The 21,332-nt window shown below is 51.8% G+C and overlaps 1 protein-coding gene across 1 annotated transcript; it reads right to left on the reverse strand.

Moving 5' to 3' along the window:
* Positions 1-9,187: 9,187 nt before the first annotated feature.
* LOC113878347 (E3 ubiquitin-protein ligase TRIM47-like) lies at positions 9,188-20,547 on the reverse strand. The gene is made up of 8 exons (XM_027519363.1): positions 20,464-20,547; positions 15,586-15,628; positions 14,636-15,504; positions 12,033-12,128; positions 11,596-11,829; positions 11,197-11,359; positions 10,912-10,974; positions 9,188-10,041 (listed from the first exon to the last, which is right to left on the reverse strand). The coding sequence occupies exons 1-8, from the start codon at positions 20,545-20,547 to the stop codon at positions 9,482-9,484; spliced, it is 2,112 nt and encodes a 703-aa protein (XP_027375164.1). The 3' UTR covers positions 9,188-9,481.
* Positions 20,548-21,332: the final 785 nt, after the last annotated feature.

Raw genomic sequence — 21,332 nt, forward strand, 5'->3', positions numbered from 1 at the left:
GTGTATTAATTAATATAGTTGGTATGTAGAAAAAATAAGTGGTGGCCTTGGTGTTAACAACTTTAGATCCTTAAGGTAATAAATTCTTTCCTTTGTTGTAAACCCACTGCACCTCTGCCCTGTAGGAATGCAACTTTATCTAACGCCTTCGGAGGATGGCGCCAAACTTTAAAATAATTACTCTTAGAGAAAATAAGTCTTATGGTTGACAAACCTTTGTCAGAGTCATAAAATGTTAACAGGCCTTCTGGCCATGATGTAAATCACCTAAACCATTTGTATACGATGTTTGCAGAAAAGAAACCCTGGTTTCGATAAGGATCAAAGACTGCTGACTTTGCATGATTTCACACCCCCTATTATCCTCTATGTGCAACTTAGGGTATAAAAGCCCCTGTTGAAAATAAAGCTACGGGCCTTGCTCACCGAAGCCTGGTCTCCCCATGTCATTCTTTCTCTCACCTTCTGGCTGAATTCCCATCTGGAGCCTGGAGGCTCGTCAAGCCTACTAATTTTGCCTGGGCTTCTAAGATCTGACCAGGGAGGCCTTAGTGTCTCCTCTCCTTCGGGAGAATGGAAGGATGCCTGCAGCCTACGTAGGTGACACAAACTCCTTGTCTCAGAGTTTTGTTGGTTTTCCACGTAAACCAAGTTATTCAGCCTCTTTTCTCCACTGAATTTTCTCACTGAGCTATCCCTATTTAACCACTCTTTATATCTCTAATTAATACTTAATTAAACTATTGCTATTCTAAATTGCCGACGCCATCATCCTGAGGGAATCCCTGGATTCAACCGGGGCTGGACCCCGGTACTTCTCCAGGGATCGAACCCGTGTCTCTTGCATTGGCAGGTGGATTCTTCACCATTGCGCCACTTGGGAGGCCCTCTACAGTATGACCCTCTGTTAACTAATGACATCTGCAAAAACCTATTTCTAGATAAAGTCACATCCTGAGGTTCTGCATGGACATGAACTTGGGGGAGATTCTATTCAACCCAGCTCAGGTGCCCATTGGGCATTTGTGGCTTGATGGAGACACACATCTTCAGGATGCAGCCCCAGGTCCACCTCCTCTGAGGGGTCTTCCCTCATGTTCCTAGGCTGCCCTCTCCCCCGACCTTTATTCTTCCCTTGGAAACTGTGGCTTTTTTTTTTTTTAAGCATTTCCTGCTAAATCTATAATTTCCGCTGGGCACAGATCTATGCAGAGAAATTTCAGATCGTCATGCAGGCAGGCTGTTGTGTGAGACTGGCATTCAAACAAGCTTGAGCCTCTCCTAAAATGAAACCAGAACAAAAATCTACCCTCCTTCTCTTCATACCGGCCTCGGGCTCCCGCCCCCACCCCTCCGTAGCCTGACGCCTCCACTCCCTCTCCGCTCTCTAAGGCAAACTTCTGCCCCACTCACCATTCCCACCCCGTGAGCTCACATCCAATGAGCACGTCTAGTCCTGATCTGCCTGAAGCATCAGACCACACTGGTCCCGCCCTCCTTGAAATCAGCTCTTTCTTTGGTTTGTGGAGCATCTCTCTCTCCTGGGCTTCCTCTTGTGTCTCTGGCCACCTGTGATGTTTGCTCTTGACCTTTGTTTCTGTTTGTGTGTTTGGATGCATTGAACAGCACATGGGATCGTACTTTCTCGACCAGTGTTCGAACCCACAACCCCTGCGTTGGAAGCGTGGCGTCTTAACCACTGGACCACCAGGGCAGTCCCTGCTCTTCTTTTTTTCCTCTGAGGCATTTTATTTGTATACAGTCCATCCCTAGAAAAAGAATCCAAGGATTTTTTTTCCCTCCTGTACGTTTTTGTCTTGCTTCTTCATGGTCCACGATGCCAGCTGAGGTTGTCAGGACAATGTCAGGACAAATCGACGAGATGGGAGCAGGTTATTCTGCTGTTCTTCTAGATCTCTGAGGTGCACATCAAATCTGGGGCTGATCACTCCACCCTTATTCAGCCTGCTGGTGAGGTTCACAACAATTTTCCCAGCCTGTGATCATCGATGATGTCAAATTCACCAACGTAACCATGCTTCGTCATCACAATTAGAAACCTGACGATGACTTTGGAGCACAGCCTAACAAGCACCTGGTGTTTGCTTCCCTTTTCGGTATTGTTGATACGCTTGAGCGCATCAGTCAGGACATTCATGAGCACCATTCTGGCAGCACAGAAAGATGGCAGAAAGAACTCTTTTTTTTTTTTTTTTAATTTAATTTTTTAAATTTTTAAATTTTTTTTTTTTTTAAATTTCAGGTATACACGTGTTCCCCATCCTGAACCCTCCTCCCTCCCCCCTCCCGAGAACTCTTTTTTAAAATGTTTATTCACTTATTTATTTTGGCTGTGCCGGGTCTTAGTTGCAGAATGCAGGATCTTCAGTTGTGGCACGTAGGATCTAGGTTCCTGACCAGGGATCCAACCCAGTCACCCTGCATAGGAAGTGTAGCATCTTAGCCACCGGGCCACCAGCAAAGTCCCTGCACTTGACCTTTGAATGGCAGAGGCCCCAGGCTCTGACCTTCACCCCCTCCTCCCCTCTCCTCACTCCCCAACTGCAGCTCCCACCACCACCTTTATACTGACCCCTCCACATGTTCTATGTTCAGCCAAGATATCCAACCTGGCACGTTCACTCGTGTGCCCCAATGACCCTGAAGCCCAACATCAGCCAGAACTTGCCATTAACACCAGCACCCACTGCCCCTGGTGTGGCCACAAGGCCCCTCAAAGCCTGTCTCTTAGTTTATTCAGATTTTACATTACTGACAACAGAGCATTGTAGGCACTTGGGCGTGATTGTTCTGAGTTCACAGGACAGTTGGCATCAATGCCATCTCCCTCTGGTCCAGCTACTAAGTTCTGGACATGTGAAACCCCTGTCTGGGGTGAGATGAGTGAAGAAGCACTTGCCTGGAATCCAAAATTTACAGGGACACCAGCAAAACTCAGTAAACAAGATAAATAATAAGGACTTTCCTGGTGATCCAGTGGTTAAGAATCTGCTTGCCAACGCAGGGGAAACAGGTTCGACCCCTGGGCTGGGAAGATCCCACATGCCGCAGGGCAGCTAAGCCCGTGAGCCTCCGCTGAGCACCAGGAGAAGCCGTCTCAATGAGAAGCCCGTGCACGGAATCTAGAGAGTAGCCCCTTGCTCGCTGCAACTAGAGAAAGCCTGTGTGCAGCAACGAAGCCCCAGCACAGCCAAAAATATAAATACAAAAATAATTCTTAAAAAAAAAATTCTTAAAATACGTACATAATAATCTAGTAATAAGTTAAAGGTAATATTTTTAGAAAATCAGACCAATAATGTATGGCCAGTGGGGACTTGCCTCGTGGTCCAGTGGTTAAGACTCCAAGCTCTCAATGCAGCAATGAGTTTGATCCCTGGTCAGGGAACTAAGATCCCGTATGCCACACAGAGCAGCCTTAAAAAAAAAAAAAAAAAAGTACCAATGGAGTGGCCAATGGTTTCATGAGTAAAATTTTGTTGGAATCAGGGCTGGGACTAGTGCAAGGTACTAGTGGCAGGTAGTACAAGCAATGGGTCAGGTCATTAGAAATGTGTCCTTTTCCTTCTTCTAGGCCAGGCTGCTCAGCTTGCAGGATCCTAGTTCCCTTATCAGGAACTGAACCTGTGTCTTTGGCAGTGAAAGAGCAGAGTCCTAACCACTAGACTGCTAGGGAATTCCCAAAAGATGAGTCTTTATTTACAATTTTGATATTCTGTCCATCATAGATTTTTGCATTAATTTTGATTTGGTGAAATATTGCCTTAAATATTATTTGTTTCCTGAGTTTTTTGCCTCCTCCCCTTAAATCCTGAAGGATTCCCAGGTGGCTCAGTGGTAAAGAATCTGTTAGGTAGGTAGAATAGGGAAAAGGAGTCCAGAATGGCGGTGGCTAAAAGACATGGAAGGGAAAAGCCCGCGAAAATAGAACAAAGGAAGGTCCGAGGAAGTGAGTGAGGACCTCAGGTAGAACAAACAGCACTCCTGGCTGGCCCAATTTACACAGGACAGGCCCAGGGAGAGAAAAACATATGCAAAGAGGAGTCAAAACTCTCTCCCGCGCGCTGGGGTGCTCTTCTCTTTACGTCTTTGGATCGATGTGCCCTCACGCCTCAAAGACAGATTTTCCTGCTATCTTCTAAATAAAATAGAGCTGTAACACTGATTTGTCTAAGAACTATAACATGGTCCTTTCAAGACCTGAGAGCTATAACACGGTCTATCCAAGATCCGAGAGCTGTGACACGCCAAGGGAGCTTTAATGTCCGTCATTCCAAATCTTTGTTGTGATGGGACAAAAACCAAGGAGCATACACTCTCGTGACAAATCCACCTGCCAATACATGGGTTCAATCCTTGGGTTGGGAAGATCCCCTGGAAAAGGAAATGGGAACCCACTCCAATACTCTTGCTGGGAAAATCTCATAGACAGAGAAGCCTGGCGGGCTACAGTCCATGGGGTAGTGAAGAGTCGGACACGACTGAGCGACTGAGCCCACATGTGCGCACTTAAATGCCGAGCCCCTGGTGAGGGTCTCACTGGCTTCACCCTAGTCTTGGCTCTACCTGAAATGCACCATGTCTTCCAACCATCTGGTCTGAGAAGCCCTGGGAGTTGTATAATCTTCAGAAAATACAAGTGATATCTCAATCCATGCCTTCCTACAGATCAGCAAACAGAGGCCAGAGAGGTCTGTGTCTCTCCCCTCACACGCCTGCTGGAGGGCCCTCAGCCTCGAAGAATCTTCTGGCTAGAGGGGAGGTCGAGATGGAAACCAGGGAAGAATTCACAGGTCCTTTGCATCTATCTGGATGCAGTGGGCACATGGACCTGGCTTCAGGAGGGAGAAAAGGATGCAAAGGAAGAAGGAACCAGGTGAGTGGCCATTCCTGGGCCACTTGCACCCAGCCAGCCCAGCCTGACCCAGGCAAGGATCGAGGTGGCCTTCCACCCTCTGACCGCTGGAAGTGTTCCTTCAGTCCTTAGGTCAATATCAATTAAGCGCTGGCTCAGATGGTAAAGAATCTGCCTGCAATGAAGGAGACCCAGGTTCAATCCCTGGGTCAGGAAGATTTCCTGGAGAATGGAATACACTCCAGTATTCTTGCCTGGAGAATCTCATGGACAGAGGAGTCTGGCGGGCTACAGTCCACGGGGTCGCAAAGAGTCGGACACAACTGAGTTACTTTCACACTTTCACATGTGGCATGCATGTGCTAAGCAAAAGAGACCAACATGACATACCCAGCATGCAGCTGGTCTGATGGAGAATTCCCACATGAAACAAGGTGGGTGCCAGGAGGGATGCGTGTAGAAGGTGATGGCAGGAGAGGGGAGAGCCCACCTGGCTTAGGGAGAAGAGGGTTTGCGAGTGGCTTCCTGGGGCGAAACATGTCTTAGTTAAGTTTTTTTTTAAGTGGCTCCTCGGGATTTTGTTTTTTGGCTGCACTGGGTCTTAGCTGCAGAATGCAGGGTTTTTAGTTGCCTCATGTGGGATCTAGTTCATTGACCAGGGATGGAACCTGGGTCCTCTGCATTAGGAGTTCAGAGTCTTAGCCACTGGACCACTAGAGAAGTCCCTCCTTCTCATCGCTTGTTACTTTCTCCTCCTTAGTCCTTAAGACTCATTTGAGGGACTTCCTCTTTGGAGAACTAAGATCCCACGTGCTGTGGGGCTCAGCCAAAAAAAAAAAAAAAAAAAAGAAGAAGTAATGAGGAGGAAGAATAAGGAAGCAGGTGAGGGCGAGGCATGATCCCAGCAGAGGGGATGGCAGGGGCAAAGGGCGAGAGGTGAGTCGAGTAGAAGAGTAGAATGGAGTGGGGGCTGGTGATGCAGTCCATGAGAACTACTGAACACTGATGTTCAAGGCAAGGAGCTAGGGTGGGAGAGGGGATGGGATTGGGTCAGCAGGGAAGGCTGGAGGCGGTTTACCTCTTTATTTTTATATTTTATTTGTTTCTTTTTGGCTGTGCTGGGCCCCCATTGCCGCGTGGGCTTTCCCCTAGTTACTCGAGCGAGGGCTACTCTGTTGTCATGCATGGGTTTCGCATTGTGGTGGCTTCTCTTGCGGAGCATGGGTTCTAGCTGGCAGGCTTCAGTAGTTTCGGTTCCCAGGTTCTAGAGCGCAGGCTCAATAGTTGTGACGGATGGGCTTAGTTGGTCCGTGGCACATGGGATCTTCTCTGACCAGGGATTGAACCTGTGTCTCCTGCATTGGCAGGTGGATTCTTTACCACTGAGCCACCAGGGAAGCCCGGCTTACCTCTGTAGACCTGGTCTAGGTCCCCAACAGACTGCCTTTCTCACAGAAGAAAACTGTAGGGTTTGTGCTTATGTGGGCTTAGGGGAGATGCTCCCAACAGCCGTCTGGTAGCTATTGCATTACAGGCAGGGCCTCTGCCAGAGGGTCCCACAAACATCCCCTCCCTTCCACCTCCAGCCTGAGCACACCCTCTCATGGGGAAGGGAAGAGTTAAGACTCCTTCTTGAGGCTCCTGCCAGCTGGTCCTGCTTCCTGCTGTCCTCACCTGTGTGATGGGATGATGAGATGGACGGAAACATCTGCTGGTACCAGCATCCTTCAGCTCCATCCTTTCTCACCCTCCCACCCCATGGGTTTGGGTCAGACTTTCGGTAACATCCAGGAAGCAACATCTGTGACTTCGGCTGGGCTGCCACTCGCCACCCACCTCTAGAGGGAATCAGGGAAGGAGTTAAAGATAAAACAAAGCTGTAGGGCAGATGTGTAGGATGTAATATGTCACGTTATGTTTCGAAAGTAACTTTGGAAAATGCATGATAGTTGTGTCTTCTAGCTACAACATCTACATCTTGATAACAAAAGAAGACTGCAAGGAAATTCTCCAGGAGAGGTTATCTCTGCAGGGAGGTGGTAAGGATTATGGTAGGAATATCTTCTTTAAAAAAAAAAAAAATTATCTTTGGCTGTGCTGGGTCTTCGTTGCTGTGCTCGGGCTTTCTCTAGTCGTGGAGAACGGGGCAGGGCGGGGATGGGTTTACTGTCTAGCTGTGGGGCAAGGGTTTCTCATTGTGGTGAATTCTTTTATTGCAGAACACGGTGTCTAGTGTGAGCGGGCTCAATAGTTGTGGCTCACGTGCCCTGGAGTGCTTGGGCTCAGTAGCTGTGGTGCATGGCTTAGTTGTCCCTTAGAACATGGGGTTTTCCCAACCAGGGATGGAACCCGGGTTCCTTGTGTTGGCAGGCAAATTCTTTACCACTAAGCCAACAGAGAAGCCCTGGAATATTTTCTTTTCTTTTGCGTCTCTATATTACCTAAATTTTCTACAATGAATGTGCTATTGGAGGGGTGGCGTAGCATAATGATTGAAAAAGCAGACTGACTGGGTTTGAATCTGGCTCCACAATTCATGTACCTTCATGATCTTGAACAAGGCACTTCTTACCCTCAGTTTCCTCCTGCACAGGGTGGGGGTTGTTATTAGAATTAAATGAGCTCAGTTTTGCCATCAACATTTCATTTGCTATGAACAGGGCCCCTGGTGTGCAGTAGGCATTACGTGTTTGTTAAATAAAAAGAAAATTACTTTTACCAAATATATATATTTTAAAAATTGCCCAAATAATATAGGAACATAATCTTCTTGTGAGAAATGACACAGGGGGCTTATGAACTTGGGGGAACTGTTTAAGCGGACAAGTAACATGCCTTTGATGCGGGTTTCACATCAGCATGTGCCTAAGGGTATCAGGCTCCAGCATCACACACGTGAAGGCTCCTTCAGAGCCTGGAGGAGCTGATGAGGGAGGCACCTCCATCGGCTCCACCCCCCCCCCCGCCCCCCGGTGGGGAAGGACTCATATCCATGGAGCTGGCTCTTGCTGTCTCCTTGGGTCATGCTTTTTACCTTCTCAGCATTTAAAAATTTTTTATTTGGCTGTAACAGGGCCTAGTTGCAGCACCTTTGATCTTGGTCACAGAATCTTTAGTTGCTGCACATGGGTTCTAGTTCCCCAACCAGGGGTCGAACCTGGGCCCCCTGCATTGGGAGCTCAGAGTCTTAGCCACTGGACCACCAGAAAGTCCCCCTCAGCCTTTCCTGACCTCAGTCCATGGACTGATTTGGGGGAGTGGGGAGACAAGATTTAAGCACTTTGGCATGCAAGCTTTCCCCACAAAGGGAAAAGGTTTAGGTTTAATTTCTATCCATCCACACCAGTAGCACTGGTGAGGAATGGAAGTTACTGGACTGGTGCTCAGCAGAGCCTCCAGGGAGGAAGGTCAACAGAACCACAGCCCAGGCTCAGAGCAGCCAAAGGGTGCCCCACTCTGTGAGGCCATCCGAGTGCACCTTCCACCTGCCAGTTGGACACCCTACCAGGCCCCAGAGTAAGAAACAAGGGTTACTGACGTCTCTGGCGACAGGCCAGGCGGGGATGGAATTCAGGCACACCCTGTTTCTGGACCACATTGCCCCAGGGAGTTTTCTCCCCCGTGACTGTCTCATTTCCTCTTCTGAGCCAATCATTAACCCTACCAGGGTTCCCCCCGCAAGAGAAGCCACAGGAACAAGTAACTGGTCGAGGCCAGAAATGTCCAGGCTGCTTCCCTGGAGGGGCTGAGTCCCCGGTCACACAGCTGCTGTGGTCGGAGGGCAGGGCCCAGCCTCTCCCTGTGACTTCCACAGGGTCTGGCTTGGCTGGGCAGGTCAGATGGAAGAGACCTGGATGTGAATGAAGCCCCTTGGCGTCCCAGCAGTGCTACCCAGGGGAGCTGTATGCGGTGGGCTTAAGGCTGGGGGGCGGGGACAGCAGCTTCCAGGCACCCACCCACCCGGAGAGCTTCAATTCCACATGCTCCTCAGCTGCGAAACACCAGCCATGTGAGAAAAACTCTTGCTGGGCAGAGGAATGGGGGCCGGAGCCCCGCCTGGACCGAGGCCCTCAGCCTTTTGGGGAGGGAGGTCTGACACAGTCATGATTCCCCGGCTTAACTCCCTAGCCTCCAATTAAGCCAGTAACTCAGAACACCTCTACGCCCGCGGGTCAGGTGCCAGCTCTCCGTCTGGCCACCTGCGGAGGAGTCACCTGGCCCAAGCCCCGCCCACTCCTGGGCAACCTGAGACCCTCCGAAGGGGCTTAGGAGCTCACGGGTGGGGGAGGCCGAGCATCCTGGTCAGGAATCGCCCCCCTCTGGAGGCCACGGGGCTGTCCCCAGTCCCAGGGGGATCGCCAGCCTGGTTCTGAGCCCCTTCTCCCTTGACAATGGGGACGGGAGGATCGGCCTGTTTTCCGGGATCCCCAGGACCTCCCGGGACCCCTGGGTGGTCGTCGCTGGTGAAGTCCAGGCAGCGAGTCAGGAGGCGGATTCGCCGCCCGCCCCTCCACCCCGGGCCAAAGGACCCCGCGGGGCTGGCCCCCATCCCCGGCGCGCCCCTCCCCGCGGGCCCAGCCAGCGCTCGAGTCCAGCTTTATTGGCCTAGGCCTCGGAGGGGCGCTGCTTGAGCGTGACCGAGGCGCCGCTGCTGACCATGACGGCAGGGTAGAGCGGCTCCAGGAAGGAGGCGAGGAAGCGGTAGAGGAGGCTCACGCCGCCCGCCACGCCGTAGAAGGAGAGGCAGCCTGCCGCGCAGTCGAGCAACACGCCGAGCGTGCGGTGGTAGCCGCCGTGCAGCACCGTCTGCGTGTTGTTGTGCCACACGGAGAACTTGAGCGAGTCCCACTCCAGGCACCACGAGTAGGGGTTGCGGCCCAGCAAATAGACGATGTTGCGGCGCGGGCGGCCGCCGAGCGGGGGACTGCGGCGGTAGGTGACGCCCAGGCACACCCACGAGTTGGACACGTCGGCCTCCCAGTAGTGGCGGCCCTCGGCCAGGCCGCGCGAGCACAGCACCTGCGGCCACTGTTTGAAGCCCGGGAAGGGGCCGCCCGCCGCGAAGGGCTCCAGGAGGATGCCCAGGTTCAGCACCGAGTGGGTCTCCTTGAACAGGAAGAGCTCCTCGCTGGCCGTGGTGGCGTCGAAGTTCAGGTTGCAGTAACCTGGGCCGAGGGGGTATGGGAAAGGGTCTAGGGTCCGCAGGCCCGGGGGGCAGAGCGCTGGAGGTCTGGACAGGGGAGGGCCGAAGCTCACAGCTTCGGCACAAAAGTCACCAAGTGCTTCCACCCCCAGCTCCCAAGAGCGGCCCCTCCATTCCCCTCTCTAAGTCTTCAACTCCAGCCTGCAGGGGTGGACACTGTCTGGCTGGGCGCTGTCCAAAGGCCTGCCTTCCTAGAGAGGTGGGCAACCAAGAGTCCCCCATCTGCCCTCCCCAGCCAAAGCCTAACAGGATCCCCTTTTCGGTTTGTGCAGGACACAAGACTGCGTGGGACTAAGGGAGCGTCAGCGGCTCCTGGAGGAGGTCGCTCAGAAGGGGTCATCAGAGGCTTCATCAGCTGTGACCCTGGAGACCTCAGAGACATCACCGATGATTTCTTAGAGAGTCACTTGGTCCCTCGCCCAGCCTGGGAGAGGGGCTGCAGGGACATTAACTGAAAAGGGAGACTGACTGTACAAGGGCCATCCAAGCTGGCTTGGCTAAAGTCCAGCAGAGGTCGGCAGGCACCCAGCTGAGGGCAGAGGCTGAGCCACATCAGGGCCACAAGGGCTGTAGAGCTGGCCTCTGGGTGTTGGTCAAGGCCCTGCCACCCATGGGCATGGGACAGGACAGCCTTCTCCCCTTCCTCTCAGGGCCGTGGAATCACAGGCCTTCTGAGGTCTCTAGTCCAGAGTACAAGGTCAGGGCAGGAGAGATCTGGCATCTTTCTGGAGCCTTGGCCTGAATGGAGGTGGGGCTGGGTCGGCTGGGCAACCAAGGGCCCTGTTCCTTTCCTTCCCACCCCTGGGGCTGGACCCCAGGACTGAGGACTCACACTTGAGAAGTATTTTCCTGTCCACATCCGGGGGCAGCACCTCATAGGAGTTCATCTTAATGCCTGGGGAAGATGGGGGACTTTGCTGAGGACACTTTCACAGCCCAGTGTCCTTCCAGAGAGGGGCATGGGCTTCCAGGAGGTTGAGTCACCTGGAGAAGGTGCACACAGACAGGCCGGGCTCTCTTACAAGTGTGCGGACTCCCAACTGCTGCCCTTGGGGCAGCCCATCCCCAGAAGGCAGGTGGGTCTCCAGTCGCCCCAGGCAAGCAGGTTCTAACTAACCCTTCAGGAGGAGCTGGTTGATGAAGCTGAGACCCATGTCCACCAGTCGGGTCCGGAGCTCTGCCAACGTCTCTGGCAGCTGGAGGAAGCTCTGCTTCTCCTCGCAGTTGGTGCCCATCAGGGGCTCCACGCAGGCAGGGAAGTGCTTCAGCCTGGGCAACTCCTGCAGGCAGGGAGGGGCTGGCAGTACCACTTGTTAGCCAGGCCCCAAGCAGGGGCCCGGGGCTTAGCGGTTCCCCAGAACCAGGAGGCAGGCGGGAAAGCTGCCCATGTTCAAACCCAGACAGCTTGCTCCCCTCCTCCTGGCTTTTCGGATATCTGAGTTAGGGCTGTCAAAGCCCCTGCAGCCCAGTGGATGTTGCCGTGGGCCTGGGTGGTGGGGGTAGGGAGGGGCCTTGCCTGCAGAAACTGCTGGTCGCTGCGGTTGGCAAGCAGGCTTCGGAGCCAGATGCTGTCCCCCTCCAGCTTCAGGAGCCGGTTGTGACTCTGCTGGATGGAGCCGCCCAGCTTCCCCAGGGCGGCAGCCTCCTCTTTCTCCACGAAATCCAGCACCTTCATCTGCATCTGTTTGATCTCCTGGATGATCTCTGAGAAGCAGGCGTTCACCTCGTCCCGAGTCGTCTGGATCAATTTCTGGGGGCAGGTGTGGGGGGACAGAGAGGTGTCTTTGAGCCCCACCTCCTTACCCTGCTTGTCAGGGCCCAGAGCTGGCTGAGGCATCACCTCTCTGTTTGCCTGGCCGCACACCATCCACTCCAAGCCCTTGAGAGGCCCCCTCAGCCTGAAGCAGGGCGCTGGGGAAGCCTGGGCCGGAGGTGGCGATGGGCCAAGCTTACCGAGAGAAAAGCCACCTGGCCCCGGTGCTTTTGGCTGTCAGAGGTGATGATCAACATCTGGTTCTCCACGTTGGCCTGGACCTTCCGAACCTCGACCTGAGGTGAGAGGGTGAGGTGGAAGAGGAGTGGGCCGGTGATTCAGAGAGGTGCCCTAGCAGAAGCCCTCTGTGGGCAGTCCCATGTCAGAGCTCAGAAGAAACGCACCTCTTCAGTTAAAAAAAAAACCAGCCCTATTTAGCTGCATCAGGTCTTAGCTGCAGCACATAGATCTCTCCTTTCGGTACATGGACTCTCCAGCTGTGGCATGTGGGATCTTCGTTCCCCAACCAGGGATTGAACCTGTGTCCCCTGCATTGCAGGGCAAATTCTTAACCACTGGACCACCAGGGAAGTCCCACCTCATGTTCTTAAGAGGTCTGAATGAGGATGGGTAGGGCTGAAGGGTAGATGACCCACCGACACCCCTCTATTTTTTTTGGCTATGAGGCAGGTAGGATCTTAGTTCCCCAACTAGGGATCAAACCTATGCCCCCTGAAATGGAAGTGCAGAGTCCTAACCACTGGACCGGCCAAGGAAGTCCCTCGGGGCCACTCTGCTCCTGTTCTCTCTCATTCCCTGAGAGACTCCCCATTCTTAGGAATCAGTTTCTCTGCTTCTGACAGCTGATGACCATAGGGTTCAGATCACAAGCAGCAGCTATGGAGGGGTTCAGTGATTTGAGACGCCTTGGAGGGGGGCAGTGGGGTGAGCAGGAGTCGATCAGATGCGGAGTCCTTTGCTCCCTGGGTCAGTGCCACCAGGTCCAGGCAGAACTGTGTCCCCAAGTCCTTCCACATAAGCCTCAGCTACCCCAGAGGCTCAGCGGTAAAGAATCTGCACAGGGAGACACTCAGGAGATACGGGTTTGATCCCTGGGTCGGGAAAATCCCTTGGAGGAGGAAATGGCAACCCACTCCAGTATTCTTGTCTGAAAAATTCCAAGGACAGAGGAGTCTGACAGGCTACAAAGAGAGTCAGATAGGACTGAGCGACTGAGCACAAGCACATCCCAGGGGCGGGCGCTGTCATGATTCACAATCTACTGTGGGACAGTGGGATTCCAGGTACCTGTCTGTGAACTGTTGCTGACCCACAGCAAAAGAAGCAGCTTGTGCCAGGCTGTAAATCAACACATTTCTCCCTTTGTTGAGAAGGTCCTGCTGTGAAAAAAGTGTCAGCTGAACTCAACAGTGTGGTGAGTTGGCTTACATTCTGGCCCAAGCTTCTTTCTTGCAGGTGGCTACGTTGGAATAGCACAGTTCTAGAATATGCTTCGGAGAAGGCAATGGCAACCCACTCCAGTACTCTTGCCTGGAAAATCCCATGGATGGAGGGGCCTGGTGGGCCGCAGTCCATGGGGTCGCTAGGAGTCGGATATGACTGAGCGACTTTACTTTCACTTTTCACTTTCATGCATTGGAGAAGGAAATGGCAACCCACTCCAGTGTTCTTGCCTGGAGAATCCCAGGGACGGGGAGCCTGGTGGGCTGCCGTCTATGGGGTCACACAGAGTCGGATACGACTGAAGCGACTTAGCAGCAGAATATGCTTGATAGAATGTTTCAAATATAAGCACTCCATCGAAGAAAGCAATCCAAATGGAGAAAACATAATTTGAAAATAGAAAAAAAGGGATTCACCCAACCTGACATGTTTGTATTTTGATATGATACCTTTCAGCCATTCCTTTCTCTGTGCAAAAAATTTTTTAAGTAGGATTCATCACAAATAACTTTGGGTCCTTTTTTTAAAAAATAAAGAACTAACCATTTTATTAATTTTTTTTTTTTTTGATTGCAGTGCACGGCATGAGGGATCTTCTCCCACCAGGGATAAACCCATATTCCCCTAAGTGGAAGCAGAGTCTTAACCACTGGACCGCCAGGGAAGTCCCTGGATCCTTATTCAATCAATCTGATAGCACTTTGTCATGTCTTGCCAGGACCCTCGTGAGCATCACTTTGGGTGGTTTAGTCGCCAAGTGGTGTCCAGCTCTTTTCGACCCCATGGACTGTAGCCTGCCAGGCTTCTCTGTCCATGGGATTTTCCAGGCAAGAGTACTGGAGTGGGTTGTCATTTCATTCTCCAGGGATCTGCCTGACCCAGGAATCGAATCCAGGTCTCCTGCACTGCAGGCAGATTTTTTTTTTTTTTTTTTTTTACTGACTGAGCTACCAGGGAATTCCGAGCATCATTTTAATGGCCGGAGAAGGAAATGGCAACCCACTCCAGTATTCTTGCCTGGAGAACCCCACGGACAGAGGAGCATGGCAGGCTACAGTCTATGGGGTTGCAGAGAGTCAGACATGACTGAGAGACTAAGGACACTTTAATGGCTACAATCCTTTCCTTCCTGGAAAGGTGTGCCTGGAACACAGAGTCCTCTTGCTCCTCAGCCTCCCCTCCCCGCCCCTCCCTCCTTCATCTACCCTCTCCCCTCCCTCCCCCATCCACCCTCTTCCCTCCCCTCCCCCATCCACCTCCTCCCCTCCCCCATCCACCCTCTCCCTTCCCCCCACCCCCCCCCCACTTCCGCATCCACCCGCTCCCCACTTCCCCCCACCTCCTTGCGTGCGCGCTCCTCCTCCAGCGGGATGGTGTCGTGGTTCTTGTGCTCCTCCAGCAGGCAGGCCCCGCACACGCAGCAGCCCTCGGTGCGGCAGTACAGCCGCCGGAGCTTGCGGTGCTTGCGGCACAGCCGGCTCTTGAGGTCCCACACAGGCTCCAGCAGCTGGTGCCCATGGAACACCTGGTCCTCTAAGTGGCTGCGCAGGTGCTTCTCGCACAGGGAGGCCATGCACTGCAGGCACGACTTGACGGACTTGAGCTTCTCAGGGGCACAGAAGTCACAGGGCACGTCCCTGGGCCCGGCCAGGCTCCGTGAGGACCCCAAGGTCTGGCCCTTGGCCTGGGTGAAGCAGGTCACCATCTCCTCCAGGATGACGTTCTTGCAGAGGCGAGGCCGAGTGGGGAAGCTCTCCCGGCACTGGGGGCAGTAGAGTGGCTCGCCCATGGTGGCCTGGTAGTCCCAGAAACCCTGGAGGCAGCTCATGCAGAAGTTGTGCCCGCAGGCGGTGGTGACTGGGTTGCGGAACACCTCCAGGCAAACGGGACAGAGGACTTGGTCCTCCAGCTTGCAGAGACTGCTATCATTCATCAGGAACTGGCCTTGGGGAGCTCCTGAGAGCTTGGCAGTGGGCTGCAGGGCTGGGGCTTGGTCCTGGACTGGCCCTGGGAAGACGGGGCAAAGCCAGGTTGAAGCCAGGGCGGGAGTTGAGGGGCCTTTGAGGGGGACCCCTTTTCTTCTGTTGGAAACAGCTGGTCTGCCCACGGGGTACTGGGACTGTACCCACACAGGGGCATAAACTGAGGCTTGTGTTTTTGTCCCTGCCCGAATTCCTGGAACAAATCTTGGACAAGAAGGTAGATAGGCAGGAAGAAGTCACATGGCGACAAGGGAAACGAGCCGCTTCCCTGGCCCTTTGGGAGAAAGGTCAGCACACAAGTACTTACGTGAAACTCTCTGCATGTCAAGGAGAGCCAAAGGCTTGCTGCCCTGTGGATGGAGGGAAGAGAACACTTGGGTGCTTAGGCCCGCGTTGGGGTGGGGGGCGCGAGGCCCCAGGTCACCAGCTGCTGGGAGGACTCCCAGCCCAGTGTGCCCCAACCCCACCCCTTTACATCCCCTGGGGTTGGACGACCACCTTCTCACCTTTCCCTTTGGCTGCTGTTCTGTGGTCCCCCTATCGCGTTGGACCCCCTCCTTGAGACTGCCCACAGTTTTGCTCCTGATGTCACAATTCAAGCATGACCAGCCCCAGCCTTCTGCTTGTGATGTCAGCAGGGCAAAACAGACTCAATAAAGGAAGACGTGAAGATAAGTAAATAGTAAAACATGGTATTCCAGTTAATTAAAAAAAAAATACATATTACAGTTGATTACTAACAATGATGTGTGCCTGGTAACCATATATATTCATCTAGTCTTTAGTTTTAAAAGAAAACCAGCATGAAACATGTTTCTTCCTGAATGTCTTTATAGGACTATAAGGATTTTAAAGCTTTTCATCATCATAGAAATTGACTGCAAATGCCTCCTAGAGTTTGAATAATGCTTTTTTTTGTAGGGGGCAGGGGGGAAGGACAGGGTAGTACATGGAAGGGCTTCTCAGTGGTACTAGTGGTAAAGAACCCGCCTGCCAATGCAGGAGACATAGGAGACTTGAGTTGGATCCCTGGGTTGGGAAGATCCCCTGGAGAAGGGAACGGCTGGCCATTCCAGTACTCTTGCCTGGAGAATCCAATGAACAGAGGAGCCTGGCGGGCTACAGCCCATGGGGTCGCAAAGAGTAGGGCACGGCTGAAGCGACTTGGCACACACACAAATGTGCACATGGAAATCAACTTTTCTTTTTAATGTTTTCCAGGAAAATTTACTTCAGAAAAAAAGAAAGGTGTCAGCGGACATGCTGCAGTGGTGAGGGGTCCTGCCCCTCCCAGGATATTCTTTGCTCTGGAACCTTCATCCCAGGAGACAGAGTCACTGCTGCACCCAGGGCCCCCTGCAGTGGACGTGGGGGACTCAGTTTACTAAGCAGAGAAGGAAAGTGGCAACTAAGTGGCCGTGAGATCTTGGGCAAGTCGTTTCATCTCTTGGGACCTTGGTTCTCTGGTGAATCCACAGGGTTGTTGTAGAAGAGATCTCAAGGCTCATTCCTGGTTTGAAGTTGAGTGAGCCAAACATTATCCGACTGGTGATGCTCAAGATTGTTCTTTCCACTGTGGTTCTGATCTTCAGAAGGAAAAGATGACTGAAGCTTAGGAGAGAGTCTCATCACTGCGACAGCTTCTTGTCAGCGTTTGTTTCCCCAGCCTTCTCCCCCAGCAGGATACATGCCCTGAAGAGTCTGCAGCACGTCACTCTTTCTGTTTTGGGGCCTCCCCATGCAGCATGCAGGATCTTAGTTCCCCGACCAACATGGAGCCTGTGTCCCCTGCAGTGGAAGCACTGAGTCGTAAATCACTGGACCACCAGGGAAGTCGCAATATGTTACTCTTCTTTAAAAAAAAAAATATTCATATTTATTTGACTGCTCCAGGTCTTAGTTATGGCATGTGGGATCTAGTTCCCTGACCAGGGATTGAAACTGGGCCCTCTGCCTTGGGAGCATCTTAGCCACTGGACCAGTGAAGTCCTCGTCTTTACTTCTGAAGAATATCTTCACTTGGTAATTCTACATTGGCAGCTTTCTTTTTAGTATTTTGGAGATTTAATTCTACGGTCTTTTAAAAAAATATATTTTTATTGTTACTTATTTTTTGGCCATGCTGCACAGAATATGGGACCTTAGTTCCTCCACCAGGGATCAAACCTTTCCCCGATGCATTGGAAGCATGGAGTCCTAACCACTGGGCTGCCAGGGAAGTCCCTTCCACTGTCTTCTGGTTTATATTTTTCTGTTGAGAAGCTGACTGTCAGTCTTATTGCCACTTCTTTGAAGGGTAACCTTTTTCCCCGCTTCTGGTGACTTGTAAGATTTTCTCCAAATTTGTTTTCATTTCATTCTGTTATTTCTATGCTGCTGTTCAGTTGCTAAGTCGTGTTCCGCTCTTTGTGACCCCGTGGACTGCAGCACGCCAGGCTTCCCTGTCCTTCACTTTCTCCTGGAGTCTGATGTGTGTTCTTGTGTATCCTCCTTAGGATTTGTAGGGCTTCTCTTATTTGGCTGCCTTGGGTCTTAGCACATGGGATCTTTCGCTGCGGTGCACAGACTCTCTAGTTGTGGCACTCGGGTGTTAGTAGTTGCAACATGCAACTTAGTTCCCCAACCAGGGAAATCTTAGTTTCCTATCAGGGATGGAACCCGAGTTCCCTGCGTTGCAAGGCAGATTCTTAACCACTGGATTACAAAGTGCCTGTAGGGATTCTTGAATATGAGGCTGCCTTTAAGTATCTCCGAGGACCTTGATTACAGCTCAGCATCTCTACCCCTCTGCCTCTACCCAGGTTCTGACGAATAGTCCCTTGGCCATTAGGCAGCTAGCTGCTTGGCTGTTTCCTCTCTGCCTCCAGAATTCCCCTCTCCCACTCAAGCAGTAGGACTCCAGGACTCAGCTTTCGTTGTCAGTGCTTCTGGTTGGATTCCTGGGTCAGGAAGATCCCCTGGAGAAGGGATAGGCTACCCATTCCAGTATTCTTGCCTGGAGAATACCCATGGATAGAGGAGCCTGGCAGGCTACAGTCCACGAGGTTGCAGAGTCAGACACGACTGAACGACTAAGCCCAGCACAGCACGTTTCCAGGCACAGAGTGGCCGTGCAGCGCAAGGCCGCAAAGAAGCGGACGTTTGCCGGAGCCCTGATAGAAGCAAGAGCTGAGCACCACGTCCCTTCTGCACCTGCCAACCGCACCCTCCTCCAATGTCAGGGTCTCATTTAAGAACTCTGCGGTCTTCCAAACCCTCCCCTCTCCAATAAGTGCTTGTCGGCTATCTATCATAATTGCACAAAGGAGGGCATATTTTGAGGGTGTTTTGCCAACTGTGTAGACAGTGCATGTGTGGAGCCTATTAGAATGAAATGTGAGTAAGAGCAATAGCCCAAGCTTAGACATAAAGCCACCAAGATTATCCAAGGGAGCTTGCTCACAATTTTCTTACAAGAAAGCTGAGAAAAACGAACTATTAGTCTTCTGTCCACTTTATGTGTTTTGCTAGAAATAATTAACAGAAAACTAACTGGTTAAAAATACTCAAATTTAGATACGAGGCTTAGATTAAAAAACAAATACTTATTTGGCTGTGTCAGATCTTACTTGTGACACTAGGGCTCTTTTACTGCAGCACACATACCCTCTAGTTGTGGTGGGTGGGCTTAGCTGCTCTGTGACATATGGGATCTTAGTTCCCCGAACAGGGATCAAACCCATGTCACCTGCGGCGGAAGGTGGATTATTAACCATTGGGCCATCAGATTTCTGAGCTGCCAAATGTGACTTCTGACTTGGGGAAAATAAACAAGAGAGGACATAAAAGCACAAAGGCAAGCCCACAAGGGCAAAAATATGACTCATGAGGGCAAAAGCTAGAATTGGTTAAACTGAATTAAATTTCCCCAAAAAATCTCTTGGAAAACCATGATCTTAATGAAAATATTTTTAAGAATTAATGAAATAGAAGAACAATTTAATTGCATTACATAGTATTAAACTGACTTCACAGAGTTAACAGTTCACTCCAGGGGAAAGCTTCATGGATGAGAATCCTTCTGCATGGTATGATTCTTATAAAAAATTTAGCTTTGGCCTGCCACCTGGGCTCATGACTGAGCAGATTCAGTGGAACTGAAGTGATCTGTAAACAGTGCCATATAGAGCCTCCAGCAAGTCCCAACAGGAGACTCACCATGCAGACTCCAGGGTTTCGGAATAGACCCGTGACTCCTTTTACAGCGACTCTCCTTTTGAGGGCTTCCCAGGTGGATCAGTGGCAAAGAGTCTGCCTGTAATGCGGGAGACCCGGATTCCATCCCTGGGTCAGGAAGATCCTCTGGAGAAGGGCAAGGCAACCCACCCAGTATTCTTGCCTGGAGAATTCCATTGACCAAGGAGCCTGGCGGGTACAGAGTCGGGCATGACGGAGCGACTAATTCTTTTTTTTTTTTCTTTCTTCTCCTTTTGAGAAACAGTCCCTGCTCCCTCATCATGGGAATCAAGAGACCATATGGTCTGAGTTGCCCATCAAAACCTACAAAGCTAATTTGAGGGGTAATTAACATAGACCAGAAATAGATGTGACTGTCTCTCAGACCTGGGAACAATGACTGTTTGCAGTGTCTTATGTTAGGGCTTAACAGGCGGATTCTTTACCACTGATCCACTTGGGAAGTCCTCAAAAGGCTTCCCTGGTGGCTCAGAGAGTAAAGTCATCTGTCTGCAATGTGGGAGACCTGGGTTCGATCCCTAGGTCAGGAAGATCCCCTGGAGAAGGAAATGGCAACACACTCCAGTATTGCCTGGAGAATCCCATGGATAGAGGAGCCTGGTGGGCTGCAGTCCATGGGGTCTCAAAGAGTCCGACACGACTGAGCGACTTCACTTTCACTTTCATGTTAGGGGAGAGGGTAAGATTGTCTTTGTGTAAAGAATAGCTGCATCTTGTCACATGGAGGCATAAAGTTATTCTTACCATTTTGTATGAAGTTCAAATATGCATAGAAGTGAGTTTATAGATACTGAGCAGCCCCGGCTGTGGTTCCTCTCAGTCCCAACCCACCCAGACTGCCGGGTGCTGCTGGGGCTGAGAAGCTGCTGTAAGGGACGTGCGAGGGAGCTGGAGGGAGAGAGATGAGTCCCTTCCTGTTATCAGAGCAACCACAGCAATGCAGCTTCACTCTGGCAGCAACAGCTGGTCCCAGCAGTGCGGTGAGCCCCCGTCGGCAGCCTCCCTCGCAGGGCCCCTCCTTGACGGTACGCATTGTACGGATTTCTTTGCCATTCGCCAACCGGGGATGGAACCTGGTCCCACTGCAGTGCAAGTGCAGAGTCTTAAGCACTGCACCACCAGGCAAGTCCCGCCTCAACCTTCTGTTTTTCATTCTTTTTAAAAGTTTATTTTTGGCTGTGCTGGTTCTTCACGCTGTGCAGGCTTTCTCTAGTTGGCGGTGAATGGGGCTACTCTCTAGTGGTCGTGTGCGAGCTTCTCACTGGCCTCTGCTATTGCGGAGCACGGGTTCAATAGTTGTGACGTGTCGGCTCAATTGCTGCTCCCCATGTGGAAATCTTCCTGGATCAGGGATCGAACCTGTGTCTCCTGCCTTGGCAGGTGGATTGTTTACTAATGAGCCATCACGGAAACCCTGCATCTTGACCTTTTAATAATGCCAACCTCTTTTCTTTGCTCCCCAGAATTGGGAACAAATGGGCTTCCCAGGTAGCTCAGTGGTAAAGAATCCACCTGCGATGCAGGAGACCTGGGTTTGATCTCTGGGTCAGGAAGATCCCCTGGAAGAGCAAATGGCAACCCATTCTAGTCATTCTTGCCTGGGAAACCCCATGGACAGAGGAGCCTGGTGGGCTACAGTCCACGGGGTCATAGAGTCGGCCACAACGAACAGGCACACTCACTTGGGAGCAGTAACTCTGTCCTGCGATCCCCATGGCTGTGACACCCGAGTCCCCCAGGCCTTTTCCTTTCCCTCCCATTTACCACTGCTGTGGCCTCTTGTTGGAGCTGTTACAGCCACAGCCCTTCTCAGTACTC

This window comes from Bos indicus x Bos taurus, chromosome 19 (genome assembly GCF_003369695.1).
Source record: "Bos indicus x Bos taurus breed Angus x Brahman F1 hybrid chromosome 19, Bos_hybrid_MaternalHap_v2.0, whole genome shotgun sequence".
Lineage (NCBI taxonomy): Eukaryota > Metazoa > Chordata > Mammalia > Artiodactyla > Bovidae > Bos > Bos indicus x Bos taurus.

What these genes read in the sequence shown, in the direction of transcription:
- LOC113878347 (XM_027519363.1), bottom strand. Translation starts at nt 20,547, where the DNA reads ATGCGTACCGTCAAGGAGGGGCCCTGCGAGGGAGGCTGCCGACGGGGG. An exon ending in TGACATGCAGAGAGTTTCAC is followed by an intron (nt 15,505 to 15,585) that starts GTAAGTACTTGT and finishes GACTTCTTCCTG; the next exon opens with CCTATCTACCTTCTTGTCCA. An exon ending in GCGACCAGCAGTTTCTGCAG is followed by an intron (nt 11,360 to 11,595) that starts GCAAGGCCCCTC and finishes CCCTGCCTGCAG; the next exon opens with GAGTTGCCCAGGCTGAAGCA.